This window comes from Rhinopithecus bieti, unplaced genomic scaffold (assembly GCF_001698545.2).
Source record: "Rhinopithecus bieti isolate Rb0 unplaced genomic scaffold, ASM169854v2 scaffold_6944, whole genome shotgun sequence".
NCBI classification, from domain to species: Eukaryota; Metazoa; Chordata; class Mammalia; order Primates; family Cercopithecidae; genus Rhinopithecus; species Rhinopithecus bieti.
In genome coordinates, this window is record NW_016805767.1 from 622,041 (window position 1) to 641,138 (window position 19,098).

Sequence of the window (19,098 nt, forward strand, 5' to 3'; positions counted from 1 at the left end):
GTTGTTTTGTACAAGTGAAATTTTAAACACTTATAATTTAGTCACTATATATGTTTTTTTTGGTTTGTTTTAAGCCAGCAACGTGTGTTTTGGCTTTTCTGCTGGGTCCACCCATTTTTGTGTATCTATTCCCACAAGAGTATACCTGGAAAATCTGAGGTGTAGAGTACAGCCAAAATTGATTTATGCTTGAAAAATATGAGGCACTTTGGGAAGCCAAAGTGGGAGGATTATCTGAGCCCAGGAGTTCAAGACCAGCCTGGGCCGCATAATGAGGCGCTCTCTCTACATAAAAAATAAAGATTAGCCAGGTGTGGTGGTGTACACCTGTAATTTCAGCTACTTGGGAGGCTGAGGTGGGAGGATTGCTTGAGCCTCAGAGTTTGAGGCTGCTGTGAGCTGTGATCAGCCACTGTACTTCACAGCCTGGGCAACAGAGTGAGATCTTGTCTCAAAACAAACAAACAAAAAGAAGCATGGAAAAAAGTAAAATGAACTAAAACTATTCTACTCCGAGTGAGAAGATAAGATGGAAGGAGACTGAAATTACATGGTAATAAGGACAGTTAAACATTGGACTGGATCTCCATTGCAGTGCGGGTGATGAACAGGTAATCTATGGTGAATGATCAAGCAACATTCAGAAGCCAAAACTAGCTGGAAATCTTAAGAACACAGCATTTTTATAGATTAAAAACATATTTTTTAAGCCGATGTCTAAGGACATATATGTAATACTTTGCACTCGGAATCTATGGGAGTGGGACAAAGAAAAAAAGACAATTTAATCTTTCTTGAGGGGAGCTCTGAAAAAAAAAAAAAAAAAAGACACTTTTAAAATGAAACCAGAGAGAAGCAGGTCCCTGCAATGACTGATACAGGATTCCACAAAGAGAAGAGCATAATGACTTAACTCTCCACAGCAGGAGTTAAAAAGAACAGGAAATAAACATTTCATATATATAAAATATATACTTTTTTTTTGAGACAGAGTCTTACTCTGTCACCCAGGCTGGAGTGCAGTGGCATGATCTTGGCTCACTGCAACCTCCGCCTCCCAGGTTCAAGTGATTCTCCTGCCTCAGCCTCCTGAGTAGCTGGGATTACAGGCATGCGCCACCATTGCCTAGCTTATTTTTGTATTTTAGTAGAGACGGGGTTTCATCACGTTGGCCAGGCTGGTCTCAAACTCCTGACCTCAGGTGATACTCAGGTCTGCCTTGGCCTTGCAAAGTGCTGGGATTACAGGCATGAGCCACCGCACCTAGCCAAAATACAAAATTTTTAATGTACATAGAAAATGTCACTTGTGGATGCCGGCAGCAGGTGTTCCTTCAAGTTTATTTCCTGGCCCAAGGGCCTATGATTTGCAGATATTGCGATGAAATTGCCAAAGCTCACCTCTCATTGGAGTTATTTTGATGAAATTTCTAAAGCTCACCTGGCATACTGTCCATTATATTTTGGCTTTTGATAAAAAAGTGCTAAACTTCCATTAAAAATGCGTAACTTAAGTGTGAAAACCAATACTTCTCCAGGACATTGTTTAAGCCCAGTTCAGACAGAAGATTCCAGCCAGACTCATGAAGCATCCCAAATGAAGTTCTCCAGGCTCCTTCCCAGATGTGGGGTTTGTTTCTGTAGGATGTTGGGTACTTTTTCCTATTACAAAACAATGATTCCAGGTTGTGTACTGGTACAATGACTCCATGACTAAGAGGCGAGGAAGAGGGGAAGACCAAGTGAAAGGAAATCAACACAAAGATACCTTGTATTTTTTCAGCTTAGAAACAAGTTTGAAAATGACCCACACAGATGTGAATAGACATTTTTCCAAAGAAGATACACAAATAACCAATAAACATATGACAAGATGCTAAACGTCATTAGTTATTAGGGAAATGCAATTTAAAACCCCAAGAAGATACCACTTCACACCCACTAGAATGGCTTCAATCAAAAAGAGAAACAACAACAACTGTTGATGAGGATGTAGAGAAACAGGCCCTCATACATCGCTGGTGGAAATGTAAAATGGTGCAGCCACCCTGGAAAACAATCTGGCAGTTCCTCAAAAAGCTAAACACAAAATTAACATAAACAAAAAATTATTACTCCAGCAACTCCACTCCTATGTATATACCCAAAAGAAATGAAAATGTATATACAAATAAAAACTTGTACATGAATATTCTTAGCAGCATTATTCACATAATAGCCCAAAAGTGGAAATAATCCAAATGTCCATCACCTGATGAATGGATAAAGAAAATGTGGTACATCTATATAGTGGAATATTATTCAACTGTTAAAAAAAAAAGAAATACTGATACACGCTTCACCACGGATAAACCTCAAAAACATTATGCTAAGTAAAAAAGTCAGGCACAAAAGGTCACATACTATACAATTTCTATGTAATATCCAGAATCCAGGGATGAGGAGAAGGAAATCCTCAAATTGAATCAGATGATTTCCTCAAGCGCTGGCAGGGCAGTACCCCCAGGAGGACAGGGTTCTTTACTTGCAGTTAAGTTTGTCTCTTCATACTTTCTAGATCTAGAAAGGCTTGGAAACAACTGTCCCCACCTCTTTTTTTTTTTTTTTTTTTTTTTTTGTGACAGAGTCTTGCTCTGTCACCCAGGCTGGAGTGCAGTGGCACGATCTCGGCTCACTGCAAGCTCCGCCTCCTGGGTTCACCCCTTTCTCCCGCCTCAGCCTCCTGAGGGACTACAGGCGCCCACCACCTCGCCCAGCTAATTTCGTTTTTGTATTTTTAGTAGAGACGGGGTTTCACCATGTTGGCCAGGATGGTCTCAATCTCCTGACCTCATGATCCACCCGCCTCGGCCTCCCAAAGTGCTGGAATTACAGGCGTGAGCCACTGTGCCTGGCCAACTGTCCCCTTTCTTAATCTTTTGGTTCCATCTCCAAGTTTATGGATTTGCTACCTCTTCATCTGAAAGAGTTTGGGCTCTGGGTAATTCCAGTCTCACCAAGTACATCACTTCATGCAAGTCAGCTTATATTCTTTAAGTTTCCTTATGTGTAAAGTGGACATAGTTTATTCACCTCACTGAGGTAGTGTGAGCATTCAGTTAATGAATGTCAAAGGCAATAGCATGTGGGGTAAAATAAATCCTCAATAAATGTTAGTGATCATTTATTCTTTCCACAAATTCCTGAGTGATACTGTGCCCAAACTCCACTATATGTGCATGACTCCTGCCCTTATGAGGTGCAGTCCACAGGGCAGACAGCACCAACACACAATTACAACTGAGAGCTGGTCATGGCAGGGGAAATACGTGCTAATAGGGGAGCCCGTAGCTGGCGTGCTTAACTATAGAGGTCAGGAAAAGCCCAACTTGCGTTGGCTTCACAGAGGTCACTCTGAATCTCACCCTTCCACGGCAATTCTAAAGGGCACTATGGGACCAGCCTGGCCAATGTGGTGAAACCCTGTCTCTACTAAAAATACAAAAATCAGCCAGGCATGGTGGCGTGCGCCTGTATCCCAGCTATTCGGCAGGCTGAGGCAGAAGAATCGCTTGAACCAGGGAGGCACAGGTTGCAGTGAGCCGAGATGGCACCACTGCACTCCAGCCTGGGTGACAGAGCGAGACTCTGTCAATAATAGTAATAATAAAGGGCACTATGCTCTAAATGGCACTAAATCTCTAACTGAAATTGGTACCCAGTGCCCAGGGTTTGGCAAAGTTACACGTCAATATTACTTATAGCCAAGGGCAAGCAAGAAACTTGGCAAACTGGAGGCTGCTGCGTGGGGGTGGCAGTGTCGAAGGCTCCAGGTCACTGCTCTCTTTTCAAAGGAAAACTCAGACTAGCAAATCTGAAGGAGAGAAGTGCAAGGGTCCAGGCCCTAACAGCTGGACCCTATCTACTATGGCCCAGCAAGAAAGCCATTCCTCTTGGCAGAGCAGTGTGTCCCTCCAGGAACTCAAATGTAGCTTTCTCTAGCATTTAAACTGTGAAACAAATACTTTGAAATCGTTATCCCTCCAGAAAAAACTCAGAGGAGCAAGTTGCTCACAAATAGCCCAGAAGGAAACCCCTGGGTAATTTTTCTGAAACCATCTTGTCAAGGGTTAAATTGTGTCCCCCCCACGCCTCCACCCCACCGCAAATTCCTGTGTTGAAGACCTAACCCCTAGTACTTCAGAATGTGACTGTATTTGGAGATAGGGCCTTGAAAGAGTTGATTAAGGTAAAAGGAGGCCATCGGGGTAAGCTCTAATCTGATATGACTGGTTGACCTCATAAGAAGAGATTTTGGGTACAGAGGAAAGACCATGTGAAGACACAAGGAGAGGACAGTCATCTGCAAACCACGGAAAGGGGACTGAGAAAAACCAAGCTGGCCGACGTCTTCATCTCAAACTCCCAGCCTCCAGAACTGTGAGACAATCATTTCTGAGGCTGAAGCCCCCCAGTCTGTGGACTTCATTGTGGCGGCCCTAAAAAGCAAACAATCTTATCTATAGGAACAGCAGCCACTGTTCCTTCTCAGTATTCAAGGGTATTTGGTAGTAACAGTGATCATTTTCCCTCTCTGTGGAAAAAGCCTCAGGATTGGAAGGGACTTTTGTGATTTGAAAGCAATGTATATATTTAAACATATCATTTGAACCAACAGAATCAATCAATCGAAATACCACAGCAGTTTGAATGAACGCAAATATGGTATTTGAAATTAGGGGTTATAGGTGATCTTACAGTCTCATTTCTCATTCTTCATCCAGTTTATCTTGCTTGGGTTGACCAATGACAAGAAATCCCGTTTTTTGTTTGTTTGTTTGTTTGTTTGTAGAGATGGGGTTTTCACCATGTTGCCAGGGCCAGTCTGGAACTCCTAGGTTCAAGTGATCCTTCCACCTAGGCCTCCCAAAGTGCTGGGATTACAGGCATGAGCCACTTCTCCTGGCCTCCTGATTTTCACAGTTAAGTGCTTGCAAATGGTCATATCTTAAACATCCATTTTGTAATTCCAAATGCTCTTAATAAAATTTACCTCAAAGTTTAAAAGATAGAAGCAACTCCTTTTCTAGTTGAAATTCTAACAATATCTAACAACTACTTGCATTTTTTATTACAAATTCAGGAGACATCCAAACTAACATAACATAAAAAATGACAAATCAACTCCAAACAGTCTGGCCGGGCATTAAACTGAGTTCAGCAAATGTATACTGTAATACCACAGTTTCTTGTACAGTTTCACTTGTGTGGATGTGTATTTAATATTTTAAAAATCAGACTTTAAAATTCAATTCAGACCATTTTTAAAAGACAGTGTGGAGTCACGAACTTGGGAAAGTATTTATAAGCCATCTAGTCCCATCCCCCTGCCTGAATCCCTCTCCGTTTACAGTGTTCATCAGTTCTGTGAGCAGTTCATCTGTATCGCTGAAGAAAATGCTGACTAGTACAGGTATTAAATCAAAATAAAAGCTCACCAGGACTTCACCTTTTTTATTTCTAAAAGTTGCAGGAGACTTTTTTGGGGAAATTGGGACAATGTATCAATTTGAGTCAAACTCTCACTTTATGAGTCAAATTCTTGACTTCATAAACACAATCATGCACCGCTTAACAATGGGGATATGTTCTAAGAAATGGATCATTAGGGCCGGGCGTGGTGGCTCATGCCTGTAATCCCAGCACTTTGGGAAGCTGAGGCGGGCAGATCAGGAGGTCAAGAGATTGAGACCATCCTGGTCAACACGGAAACCCTGTCTCTACTAAAAATACAAAAACAAAATTAGCCAGGAAATGGTGGTGGGCACGGGCGACAGAGCAAGGCTCTGTCTCAAAAAAAAAAAAAAAAAAAAAAGAAAGAAAGAAAGAAAGAAAGAAAAGAAAAGAAATGGATCATTAGGTGATTGCATCATTGTGCTAACTTCACAGAGTGGACTTTCACAGACCTAGATGGTAGAGCCTGCTCCTAGGCTATAAACCTACATAGTATGTTATTGTACTGAAGACTGTAGACAATTGTAATGCTATGGTATTTAAACATAGAAAAAGTACAGTACAAATACAGTATGCAATGTAAAATATGGTACATCTGTGTAGGGTACTTGCCATGAATGGATCTTGCAGGACTGGAGATTGCTCTGAGTGAGTGGTGAGTGGTGAAAGAATATGAATGTCCAGGACATGACTTACACTACTGTAGATTTTATAAACACTGTGCACTTAGGCTACACTAAATTAAACGTTTTTTCTTTCTTCACTAATAAATTACCCTTAGCTTACTGTAACATTTTAACTTTATAAACTTTTAAATTTTTTAATCTTTTTGACTTTCGTAATAACATAGCTTAAAACTCAAACACAGTATAACCGTATAAAATATTTTCTTTCTTTATGTCCTTACTTTATAAGTTTTGCTATTGTTAAATATATTTCTTTTTTACTTTTTAAATTTTTTTGTTAAACACAGAGACACACACACATTATCCTAGGCTTACATGGGATCAGGATCATGAAGATGTCACCAGTCAACAGGAATTTTCCACTTCCACTATAATCTTCTGGGAATACCGTCATATACACAATCTGTCATTGACCAAATATTACTCAGTGCTTGACTGTCTTCTCCAGAGACTGACTTTTTCAATCAATCTCCTAGAGGAAAGAATGGCGGGTCAGTAACAACCTGCAGTTACCTGTTGGGGTCTACAATAAACATGTAGAGCAAACACTGAATCTAGCTTAAATACACAACTTGGTTACCACAGTAATCGTTTTAAAAAGCATAATAGATGTTTTCCTAACCAACTTCCACTCAAGGGACCTACCAAAGTGTCCACATTCCCTTTGTAAACAAGCTGAGGGATGCCCATGGTGCAATGAGTACACTTGGCTTGATCAGCTGTGAGCAGGGCATCATGTGCTTACCAGAGAGTCAACTGTGTCTGTCCTTAAACTGTTTATGTCAGTTGCACATATTACCATGATCTCCTAAAATGTGATTATCAACTGTTGAAATAGAAGCATGAGCAGAAAGATAAACTGTTTCTAAGAAAATGAAGATGGATACTTGAAAAGCTTCTTAAAAAGCAAGTTGTTTAAGAAATTGCTGTCAAAATAAGTGTGGTTAAGACAATTATAAAAGAGTGAAAAGTCATAAAAATATAGTATCCTGCAATCAGTTTGCTTTGCAAACATCCCTGCTCCACTTTGAAGAGATAAACACTAAGACAAATACATATGTTCACAGACACATGATGATATTAAATATCAGTATACTTATGAAAAATCATAACCTAGGGAACCCAAGCCAAGCTGGTTAAGAAAGCATCTAGTCTACAATGCAGTCTGGGTGAATGAAATACAACTACTCTGAGTAGCATTACTGAACAGAATTATTTTTTATCATCAAATTTTGGAGTCTAACTGCAAAGACTTTGGATTGTAACCCAAGTCCCACCCTCCAAAAGCAGCAAAACTTCTCAGCTTCCCTGAGCCATCTCTTCTGTATCTATAACTTAGCTATGGGCCTCAGCCACAGCCACTGTCAGTGTTAATCATCATTGCTTTTGTTCTAGCACAACCTCTACCACCAAGCGGACACTAAAAGTCCACCATCAAGTGAGGGAGAGAGGAGGGACATGAAGTATTTTGCTATCTAAAATGAGTCCTCAAATTAAAACTTTAAAAGATCGGGAATCACTTTGAAAAGGAAAAAACAAAACAAAACAAAAAAAACCTACCCATAAAACAACAAAATAATCTGAAGTCACAGAGGCTGCCCACCAAGAAAGGAAGAAAGGAGCCCTGAGACCGCTGGCAGTGAAGACCAAGGCCTAATGTCACCCAAATACTGGCTTTTTCCCATTCAAGAAACAGAAACTGCTAAAAAACAACAACAACAACAACAACAACAACAACAACAACAAAAACCAAAAACAGATTGAATTTGCTTAATAGAAAATACCTATAGAGAAGTGTTTTTTTAACAGGATATTGAATAGATATTTTTTAAAAAACAACCACCCACCTGAGACCTGCCACTTTTAGCATAAGCTGAGAAAGACAAAGTACCAGTTTTATTCTCCAGTTTTTGGGTGAGCAAACACGACTTCAGATCTGTAGAACGTTCAAAGCATGCACAACCTTAAATGTGGCAATGGGAACAACCTTCTGTCGCTTAAGCACTGCATTTCAGGAGTCTACAGCAGCCTCTAGGTAAAACAATTTAAGGCCCAGCTTAACAGCTTAATCAGGTAACAGCTGAACCAGAATAGAATTAGGAAACAAGGCCTCACTGGAAACAAACAACAAATCAATATTAGTTGGGGAATTGTAGTCAATAAAGAAAATCCAGGTTTTCCTTTTTTTCTTTCTTTTCTTTTTTTTTTTTTAAGACAGGGTCTCGCTCTGTGCCCAGGCTGGAGTGCAGTGGCACCATCTCAGCTCACTGCAACCTTCGCCTCCCAGGCTCAAGCTAACCTCCCTCCCACGTCAGCCTCCTGAGTAGCTGGGACTACGGGTGTAGTAGCTGGGACTAGAGTGTGCACCACCACCCTTGGGTAATTTTTGTATTTTTTGTAGAGATGGGATTTCACTATGTTGCCCAGGCTAGTCTTGAACTCCTGGGCTCAAGGGATCCACCCACCTCAGCCTCCCAAAGTTGGGATTACAGGTGTGAGCTAATGCGCCCGGCCAACCCAGGCTTTCTTTATTCAAGACTCTGCAAGAAGGATTCCACACTTCTCTTTATAATGAAATGTTTACTCTGAGCATACCTCTCCAGGGTTTTCCCAGCCACTTGAGTTCAGTAATTTGGCTGCTGTCAATCAAGATGTTACATAAGAATTTTGGCCTGTGTACACTCATGAGAAAGAGGGTGAGGAAGCTTCTAAGATTCCTAAATATTTGATGAGGACTAACAGCCTGTCAGGTAAAGCAGGACATTTTGGTGGTATTTCCTGAATGTTATGATATGAGAAGTCATCAGTGTGAAATTCTACCCAGCTATAAATTACCACACACAAACCAGGATGTCCATGATGAGCAAATAGAAGTTCAGTGAAATGCATCATTTAATTTGTTACTGACAGAGACTGTTATTAGGGAATTCTGGGATAAAATCCTTTGTAAGGTAGAGTAGTTTTTTTTTTTTCTTTCTTAGAGAGACACGGTCTCACTCTGTCACTGAGGCTGGAGAACAATGGCATGATCACGGTTCACCTCAACCTTGAATTCCTGGGCTCAAGAGATCCTCTCACCTCAGCCTTCCCAGTAGCTGGGATTACAGGCACACACTACCCCACTCAGCTAATTTTTAATTTTTTTGTAGCAATAGGGTCTTGCTATGTCGCCCAAGCTGGGGAAGGCCATTTTGAAATTAAAATGACACATACTTTGCTGCTTATAAGCTTAGCATTTGTATACCAGATTCTTTCACTGTGAGGAGCCTTGTGTGGGAGCCTGCCATGTTCCTGTCTGAGTATTTTGGATTATAAGCCTCAGTGTAGGGCCCAGCTTGGACCTCCCCCTCTTCAGCCATGTGTGTGCAATGCAGGAGGGAGGATGCTGACTTTTAGCCTCAATTGTCACTATGCCATTACATTCCTTCCTCTTACACTCCAACCTCCCATCCACCTGACTTGGTCCTCTTTTCTCATCCCTGACCGGATGCTGAGGTCTCACACACCTGCAGAGCCAAGCAGACAGAGAACAAATTCCTGTGCTCTCAGGTCTGTTAGCAAGCTTCACATACTCCCTCATCCCACACATCATCCTGGAAATATCCGCTGAATGTGTATGTCCTTGAGACGGTGAGCCCCCTGACCACAGGGTGGGGTCTTCCTGTGCCCGTGCCTCTGACCTCATCAGGTAGTGAGCACAAAGTAGCTGCTCAATGTTGAAATGAATGTATGTGAACCACTCCTGATAGAAATAGTCACCTAAAGTCCCCACAGCAAGCCCTGGTTCTATTTGTCATTGATGCTGAAGAGCATATGTGACCTTGCCAGATGCCCCATCTGCAGAGGGCAGACCGTGGCCTCATACTCCATCTGCTATGGATCTAAGACCTCACACCCAGGGCACAGCTGTGGCCAAGGGGAAGGGTGAGGTGAACACCCTGCATCATGTTAAAACAATACAGAGGCAAGTGTGTCAGCCCCAGGATTTCTTATTATACGTGCCTCTGCACCTATCTCCTAGAAACCTCAGAGCATTTTAAACAAGCTACCTGCTGAATCTCACACTATCTACAATATAGGCAAGTCTTGTCAATTTTTACCTCTAAAAGCCTTCTCATCTCTGCCCACTTCCACATCTCCCCAGACATTATTGCCGTTAGCCTGAATCCTGCAACAGCTTCTTCACTCAACTCCCAGGACCCGCTCCATGCACGCCTCCTCCAGCACCCCCTAGCAGTCAGACTATCTGGTAAGAGGTCATTTCTTCAGCCTCTGCTTCTAACCTTCTGTGGCCTCCTTCTGCTGTTACAAGAGAAGTCTTACAGGCCCCACCTGATCTGGCCTGGCCTTGCTCTGCAGCCCCACCCACCCGCCACTCTAGAACTCTGGCCTTTCTGGAACCAGCACTCTCGGGGTCTCTGCACTTGCCAATTCCTCCATGGAGCATTCTTTTCCCTGGCTTGTTCCATGCCTGGCTTCTTCTCATCCATCAGCTTTCAGCTGAGGCCTTCTTTGACCCCCATCTAAATAGGTTTCTCTTTACTTCACCTCCATCACCCTCAGCATGCACCACTATCTGTGATGATTGATCTGTGTGTTGACCTGTTTTTCTCTCTGCCTAGAACAGAAGTTCCATGAGTGCAGGGACTCTGTCTTGTTCTTCACTTTATTATCAGAGCCTGATACAGAACCTGGTACTTAGTGAGAGCTCCAAACAGATCTGCTAATTGAATGAATGAATGGATGGATGGGTGAATGAGTGAATAAGGAATGGATAGCCCCTGGGAAAATCAACATCATCAAACTCCCAAAGAACCTTGAAATCAGACCCAAAATGGGCCCAGCTTCCTTGTAAAACAAAAGTCACACCTTTCCCTTTAGTGAAAGAAACCCTAAGTTCTGCTTACATTGGAAGTTCCCTGCACTCACACTGTCTTCTTCTCTTACAAATCCACAACACTCTTGTTATTGACCATCTTTCTATTTAGAAACAACTTAGAGTTCCTTGGCGCAGAAAACTGGAACTTGATCTTGGAGTCAGGCCCAAGGTCACAGACTCACACTTGAGGGGCTTGGTGGAGGAGCCCTGACACCCTCTGGATTGGCCTACCTCTGGCCCCAAGCCCCATCCTTTAGAGGAACAAAAATGGGAAAAAACAGAGGCCAGGACACAATCTCAGTGTTATAGGGAAGCCCTACTTCTCCCCCAAGACCCTGACACCTGGCCAGCCAAAGGCAGGGAGGAAATGTGGGTGGGCTGGGAGTGAGAGGCAGCGGAAGGGGATGGAGTTTGGGAAAAGAAATGACTAATCCGGCCTAATCCCTCTGCTTTGAAAGCAGACAAACTTCAAATCCTGACTCCAATATCTACATTTCTGAAGGCCACACAGATGTTATTTAACCTCTCAGAGCCTCAGTTTCCACAAGTGTCAAAATGGATTTCACAATTTCTACTTTAAGAGGACTGCTGGGCATTCTGTCCCCAAATGTAATGTCTGGCTGCATCCACCCACCCTTCAACCTCCCAGGGTGAGCCTATTGTTCATATGAGAAAAATACAACCATGCATCAATCACTCCCTGTGACTTGCCCCAAAACTCTGGGTTTACTAGACTGTTTTGAGGCTGGGCCACACAAACTAATCTACATTGACTTAAGTTTGGTAAGTAACAGGACCAAGCTGATCCCTGAAATAAGCTTATAAATGCACACAGCAGATATTCAATACATATTTTTCAATGAGTGAATCCAATGACAAGATGGATTATGTTTATATTGATCCTACTAATCAAGTCTAATAAAGCAAAATCTCTTTTTTCACTATCAGTGTGTGGCACTAATCCACCTTGTGCTTTGATACCACAGACATGTGGCAAGAAAACTGATTTAAGCCATTATAGGGCTGAAGACTTTGACACTCAAGTTCTCTTCTTCTGTAGGCCACAGGGAAAATGAGCAACTGGGATGTTAAATGTTCTTATTTATTTTGGAGATTATTTTTCAGCTCCCTGAGGCTTTATACTTTCAATAACCAAAGAGACTCTCAAAACAGAACAACTTCCCAGTAAAAAATAAGTAAAAATGAAAAATTAACCAATTTTCAATCCAGATATGGACTGTCTCCAAATTTTGCAAGCATATTTAGCAGAAACATTCCCCTGTAATCTTGCTCCATAAATACTGAACAAGGAAGAGTATTGCCTCAGACTGATATTTGGCAAAATAATCTAATGAAATCTGTCAGTTCTGTGCTACCAGCATGACATCCCTGAAGGCTCCTGGTGACTGTATGATTATCAATTAATGCTGTCCTACCTCATGCCTCACTTGCAAAACAGCTTCTTATAGCTCAGACATGCTGTAAGAAGGTTAAGAGAAGACTCTAACCCTCATCCCATACAGCTACCCTTCAGCCTAAGAAAACACACCTACTAAAGCACATTCACAGAAAAATCAAGAGCCAGCTATTCCCTTTGCAAAGGAACTGCCTAAGGGTATCTTTAAAATCCCTTTACAATGGGTTTAATTTAAGAAACTGTGACTGGCTCACAATTTAACAAGTGCCCTTGATGAGGCAGAGGATGGGTGTCTAACCAAGAGGCAGGTTAAAGGTGTTGTGCTTACAAAACACAGCAAGCTTGCAAAGGGCATAGGTCTAAGGTCAGAAGGTCTGGGTCCCAGTCCCAGTTGAGTCACTAATGAGCTGCATGATAGAGTCATGTCATTTAACTTATTTGATTTCAGTTTCCTCAGCCAGAGATGAAGAATCATTAATAAAAGCCAGTGTTACCTCCATCCCAGACTTACTAGGAAAATCAAATAAATGGGAAAACTGTTAGAAAGCACGAAGGCATACCCAAAAGTTAGGAAACTCTTTTATTACAGGTATGCATGGATGTAAATCAAAGCCACCCAGAAAATCACCGGCACCCATTCTTGCTCATACTAAATGTATTTCCTCTTACTAATATGGGAACAATTGGAATGGGAGAGATTTCTGTGAATCAGGACGAACACACAGCTCTTGGAGAATGGGTGCTGCTATCATTGAGGACACATCTACTCTGTGACAGCTTTTGATACCCTAGGACAGTCATACAGGCAATGCACTCACCCTGCTCCGTAGGGGATCAGGCCCTGATCCATTAGTTCATGTTTACCAAACATTAACAATGTGCTAGGAGTGTCTGGAATACTGAATCCATTGTGACCAGGCAAAGAGAACCACCAACCCCCAACACATTTGGCCAAGAGTGAGAATGTGATGGTGCAGGTCACCTTCCCAGTCACTTACAGGTGGGTTTGGGTAAGCTTTTCCTGCACTCTTGCCTGATGACAATAGTTCAATGTCTTCAGCAAATCATCATCTCTCTAGGAAACCCAAAGAAGAAAAAAACAGGACAACCCCAGCACCTTCACAATGGACAAGAGTCATGAGGGCTCCTGCTCAGTGGGCTGCAGGGTGGAGCCAGCGCTGAGGCCAGCCATCTCTGCTCACTCTCCCGTTCTCTACCCTTCACATTCATATGTCCTAGAAGATGAATAAGCTCCTCAAGCCTTGGCCAGAAAGAATATCACAAGGTTGAATAGCTAGAAGGATAATCAAAACAATCAAAGGGGAAAATAAAAAGGACAATTGTACCTTGGTATCTGCAGAGACTGATTCCAGGAGTCCCAGTGATACCAAAATCCACGATGCTCAAGTCCCTGACATAAAATGGCATATTATTTATATATAACCTATGCACATCCTCCAGTATATTTTAATTCATCTTTAGATTACTTAGAATGCCTAATACAATGTAAATGCTATATAAATAGTTGCCATACTGGATTGTTTAGGGAATGACAAGAAAAAACTCAACATGTTCAGTATAGATGCAACCTTTTTTTTTCCCTGAATATTTTCCATCTACAGTTGGTTGAATCCATGGATGTGGAACCCACAGGTATGGAGGGCCGACTGACTGTACCTGCAAAGTTCTGCATGAATTCACTAACCCTGCCAAGGGAAGGGGCTTCCAAGAGACAGAGGGACAGCTGATTGCCTAACACCTAGTACAATGGTTCTCAAACTTTAGTGTGCATCAGAACCGCCTGGAGGGTGTGTTAAAACACAGAAACAAAGTTTCTGAGTGAGTAGCTAATGTTGCTCATCCCCTGGGCCGGGGGGCGGGGGGACGGACGACACTTTAGAAACCACTGACATAATAAATGGGCAGGGGCTGCCTAGCTGGTCAGTCCCACTGGACCAACTTTTGATCCAAATCCATCACCTCCCTCCCAAATTGAGCCACTAGAAAACATAATAGGAATTAAGCAGCTGTGTCCTTTCCTGCCTCTCCCCTCCTCATTTCCCATTCACATGCCCATGCTGCTATGGATAAAGAAAACAATTATCAAGCCATTCTTTATAACTGTCTCCCAGGGCCCGAGTTCAGCTCTCACCTGTGCACAAGAAGACTCTGCAAAAGGAGTGAGTTAGGCTGCAAAAGAGAGGACACAGCACTGCAGGCAGAGCATTCAAGGGCTCCCCAGTCCAGTTCCCTGACCCAGTGAGGAGTCCCTCTCTCAGTGACGAGAGCATGCCACTGGGTCAGTGCCAAGGAAACGTTGTGACCTGCTTTTCTCCTAATTTTCCTGGTGATCTGCCATCATTCACTGTGATTTCCCGCTGAGAGTTCACTTCGTGTCACCAAACTGCCGCCCCCGCCACCAGCCTCACCAACAACTCAGTGCAAAGGAAATCAACGAATAGCCACAAACACTGCACCCCTGGTGGGTGGCGGGGCAAAACGCCTCAAGTCCAGGATCACAGCTCTTATGACCTGGAAGGGACCATCACAAATATTTCTTTCCTTCCCACACCTGATTACATTATACAGTGTGCTATTTTACTAACAGCAGGAGTTACTGCCAAAATAATATTGTTTTTGTTTTATGACGAGGCTAACAGAAATTCCTACAGAGAGCAGTATTGTGAATAATGTAAATGCTCTGTGGTAATGGCCTATCCTACTAGACTCTTTTCTTTGCTTTAGATGTGGAAAATCTGGCCAATTTTCACACACACGTCAGCTTGCTTTTTTCTGGCTGTGGGACAGAAAAGGTTACACACATTTTGGGCCACAGTTGTAGGGCTGAAAACCAACTCCAGGTTAAATAAGGAAAAAGAATGGAAAGTGATTCATTCATAGCATTTTGGTAAACATAGACACTTGTATGTGTTTGCAAATATTCGGCCTTTAAGATGATCTTGTGTGCACAAATAGGCATATTTGATGGAACAAATATGATTTTCCCTCCCATTAATAAACAAAATCCAATGAACTCTTTCTCACATGCAAAACTGCACCAGTTCCCATGCTCTGAGTGCCTGACTTGGTGTAGACCCAGCATCCTCCAAATCAGTAACAAAAACACAACCTCCGCTTACCCCAAAATTATGAATCAGTCAGATATCTCATGCTCAAGACATGGTCCACAAGCCCAGCTGTATTCAGAAAATTCTGGAGCAGAAGGACAGTCCATTCTCAGGTGACAATATTGGTTGAGGCTTCAAGAACATTGATTAAAAACTCTTGCACCCTCCCTACTCACAAAAGAATCCACTCATTTGCATCCATAGATGAGGCCACGCACAAGTCGCCTTCACACCCAACACCCATGGTCGTCCCCGTCCTCACCTGTTTTCCAGGAGTGTCATGCACACCACCTCTCGCACCCCGGGGTTGTTGGCCTTCTCCACAGAACAGCCCTGCAAGTTCCAGGTGGCCAGCCTCAGCACAGGCCTCCCATCCCTTGTGCCTCCAAAGGCCTCCACGGAGGGCCGAGTGGAGATAATCTGGGTGGGCCCCCCTGGCGGCAGGTCCAGGTCCTCACTCTGCAGGCTCAGGGAGGTGGGGCTCGGGTGAGGCTTGGCGATGAAGGTCAGTCCCCCGTTCGTGTGGGTGGATGGGGGCCTGGACCTCTCAGCAAACACCTGGTGCCGTATCCTGTCCAGGAAGGCGGCATTGATACCATCCATCCTCACTAGGTCCTCAACACTGCGAAAGGGCCCATGCTCACGGCGGAAGTCCACGATGCTGAGGGCCATTTTCTCCGAGAGGCCTCGCACGCTCATGAGCTGGGCCGGGGTGGCTGTGTTGATGTTAACACGTGGGGTGAGAGGCACAGCTGTGGACAGGTGGTGAGGCTGCTGTTCCGCTAGCAGGTCCCGCCGCAGGGAACTGGGAGAGTGCTGCGTGGAGCTGCCCTTGCTGCTCACACAGATCTCAAACTTGACCTGCTCCAGCTTGGTGGCGCCTACACCACTGACCAATGCCAGGTCCTCCACCTTCTTGAAGCCACCGATATACTCTCGGTACTCCACGATGCTGCGTGCCACAGCACGCGTCACCCCAGGCAGGGTCATCAGCTCCTCCTCCGTGGCAGTGTTGATGTTGAGCCGTTCCTGATTCACCAGGATGTTGCTGAAGTTACATGCTGCGCTGAACTTGCGGTTATGGGACAAGTCCGAGGGGTCCCTGGGGATGGAGCGGTGGCAGCCCAGGGTGCTCCCCATGGTCCGCCAGGATCAGGATCCCAGGAAGGCCTTACCACTGCAGAAGAGCTCTCTGGCTAGGGAGGAAGCCCAGTAGGCCGTACAAGCACAGAAAAACGGAAGGTGCAGGATTCAGGGACTGAAGAGGTTACTATAGACAAACACCGAATCTTCCATGCCTGGCGTGTCCAAAATTACCTTTCACTTGGCCGCCTAGAAAATAAATTAATAAACATAGAAACCCATTGAATTAGGCAATTTGCATTAGCACCCCCTACCTAGTGCTGGAGTTAGTAACCAGGAGTCAGGGACTGGTGGCTGCCCATGAACCCCTAAAAACGTAGGCACAGTGAGGCTGGGCCCATGTGGATTCTCCTCTGGGGACGTCCAGGTTTTATCACACTGAGCCCAAAAAGGCTATAGGCCGCTTCTCTTGGGAAAAGACCTATCCCCATCAACTTCACACCTCTTCTCCAGGCCTCTCTCAACCCCGACACTTGGGTCACCCACACTCGGGCTCACACAGAAGGGGGGGGCACCCCACCTCCCCCACGCTCCGCATCTGACACAGCGCTACCTGCAACCTGGGAAGTCCGTGCTCCCCGGCGCCAGCACTGAGAAGGTGCTTATCGACCCCCCCCACCCGACCTGCCGCGGTCCCCGCGCCCCACCTCTCGGCTGCTCCGCGGGGCGCCGGTTCCTCTTCCACCTGCGGCTCGGAAGCCTAAGCCCAGCCCGGGACAGCGCGGGCCCCCGGCCTCCAGCCTAAGCGCCAGCGCTGGTGTGGGTCACTGGCCAAGCCCTGGAAGCCGCCTACGCCGCCTCGGTCTGCGTGTCCCGGCTCTTTCTATGGGAGAAACTCAGCATCGCTCTCCCAGAGTGAATAGAAGCCGCAGGGCTGCTCGGAGGCGGCGGCAGCGGCGGCGAAATCCGCCGCCGAAGCTGCACCAGGACTTGCGGCGGCGCCGCAGTTGCGTTTATCCCGGCAAAAAGTCCTGCGCCCAACTCGGGCGCGGGATCCGCCAGAGCCAGTCCAGACGCAGCACCAGCCGCACGGCTCCCGCTCCCAGTCGGTGTCAAAGCCAAAATCCTGGCCGTGCCGCTCGCGCCTCCGCAGGAACCACGGCCACGCCTCCTCCGCGCGGCAACTCCTCCCCGGGACTCCCGAGGGCACGCGGGGGCGGGGCCCGGATGGGGGGCGGGGCCTGGCACCAGTGGGTGGAGAGAGGAACCCGAGAGCGCAAGGGCGGGCCTGGAGTGCGAGAGGCGGGGCCATGGAGGAAGGGGCGGAACCAAGGCGCAAGAGGGTGGAGAGCGAACCTGAGAGCGCGAGGGGCGGCCCTGGCGTGCGAGAGGCGGAGCCATGGTTGTGGGGGCGTGGCCTGGCACAAATGGGTGGATTGCTGAACCCGGGGAGCGCGTGGGGCGGGCCTGGAGTGCGAGAGGTGGGGTCATAGAGTGTGGGAGCGCGGCCGGGGCGCGAGGGGGTGGGAAACGCGCGGGCGGGACCGTGAGCACCGGGGTAGGCCCCGGGAGCGCAGAGGCGGGACTTAGGGGCTTAAGGGGCGGAGCCGTCGCCGTGCCGGCGAGGGCGGGTCACAGGGAGGCTGTCCTAAGTCAGCTGCACCCGGACCATGGTTGCCGCCGGAGGCCTAGGTCTGGTTATGCCTGGTAGAGGCTGTTTAGGATTGTCCGAGGCGAGATCTGCCCAGCTGCTTTTCGTCTATCTTTGAGGTGTGGGGATGAAGGCCGGGGCAATCCCTGAGAGGGCATCCTTGTAGGTCCAGCGTCTCACGGAGTTTTGCAGAACGTTCCAGAGCAGACTGAATGGGATGGTCTTAATTTCTGTCCCCACTTTCGGCCTTTTCTTTTCTTCCACCAGTATATTACCTTTGCTCCGCTCAGAGAGATGTCCTCTAATAACGCCAGCGACTCATTGTGCTCCTAGCAGAGGGCACGCACCACCCTCCTGTGTGTTCGCATAGGTCAAATACAGGTTTGCTCCTTTGCACATTTAGCGCTGTGAGTATACAAGGGTAAGTTTCTGTAATTATTAAGTCTAATCATTACGAAGGAAGGAAATGGGGGCTGCTTCCCAAACCCAGAAGAGTTTTTGGATCACACTGCTAAACGACAATTTCGTTAAAGATTAAAGAGCCAGCTGCATTATAGTGGATACCCAGAGCTAGACTCTTCGATTAAGCAAATCATGCAGTGATATCGTTGAATACTTTGACCCTGGCCATTTAGTGTTCTCTGAAGTTTCATCCCCAGCCAATGTGACCAGTGCATCTGGTTTCAATTCCAAAGACTGGGTCAGCAAAAATAGTACCTCTCACAGGCGGAAGGTATTTCGGATGTAAAATGAGAAGCAGC

General features: G+C 45.4%; 1 protein-coding gene across 1 annotated transcript in view; it reads right to left on the reverse strand.

Moving 5' to 3' along the window:
- Positions 1-17,810, reverse strand: part of EEPD1 (endonuclease/exonuclease/phosphatase family domain containing 1) — a 146,294-nt gene extending 128,484 nt beyond the window's left edge. Inside the window, exons 1-2 of the mRNA XM_017873714.1 lie at positions 17,394-17,810; positions 15,866-16,935 (exon numbers count right to left, since the gene is read on the reverse strand). Of these exons, the coding sequence (XP_017729203.1) occupies positions 15,866-16,743 (878 nt within the window). The 5' untranslated portion in view covers positions 16,744-16,935; positions 17,394-17,810. The remainder of the gene's footprint in view (positions 1-15,865; positions 16,936-17,393) is intronic.
- Between the last annotated feature and the right edge of the window lie 1,288 nt (positions 17,811-19,098).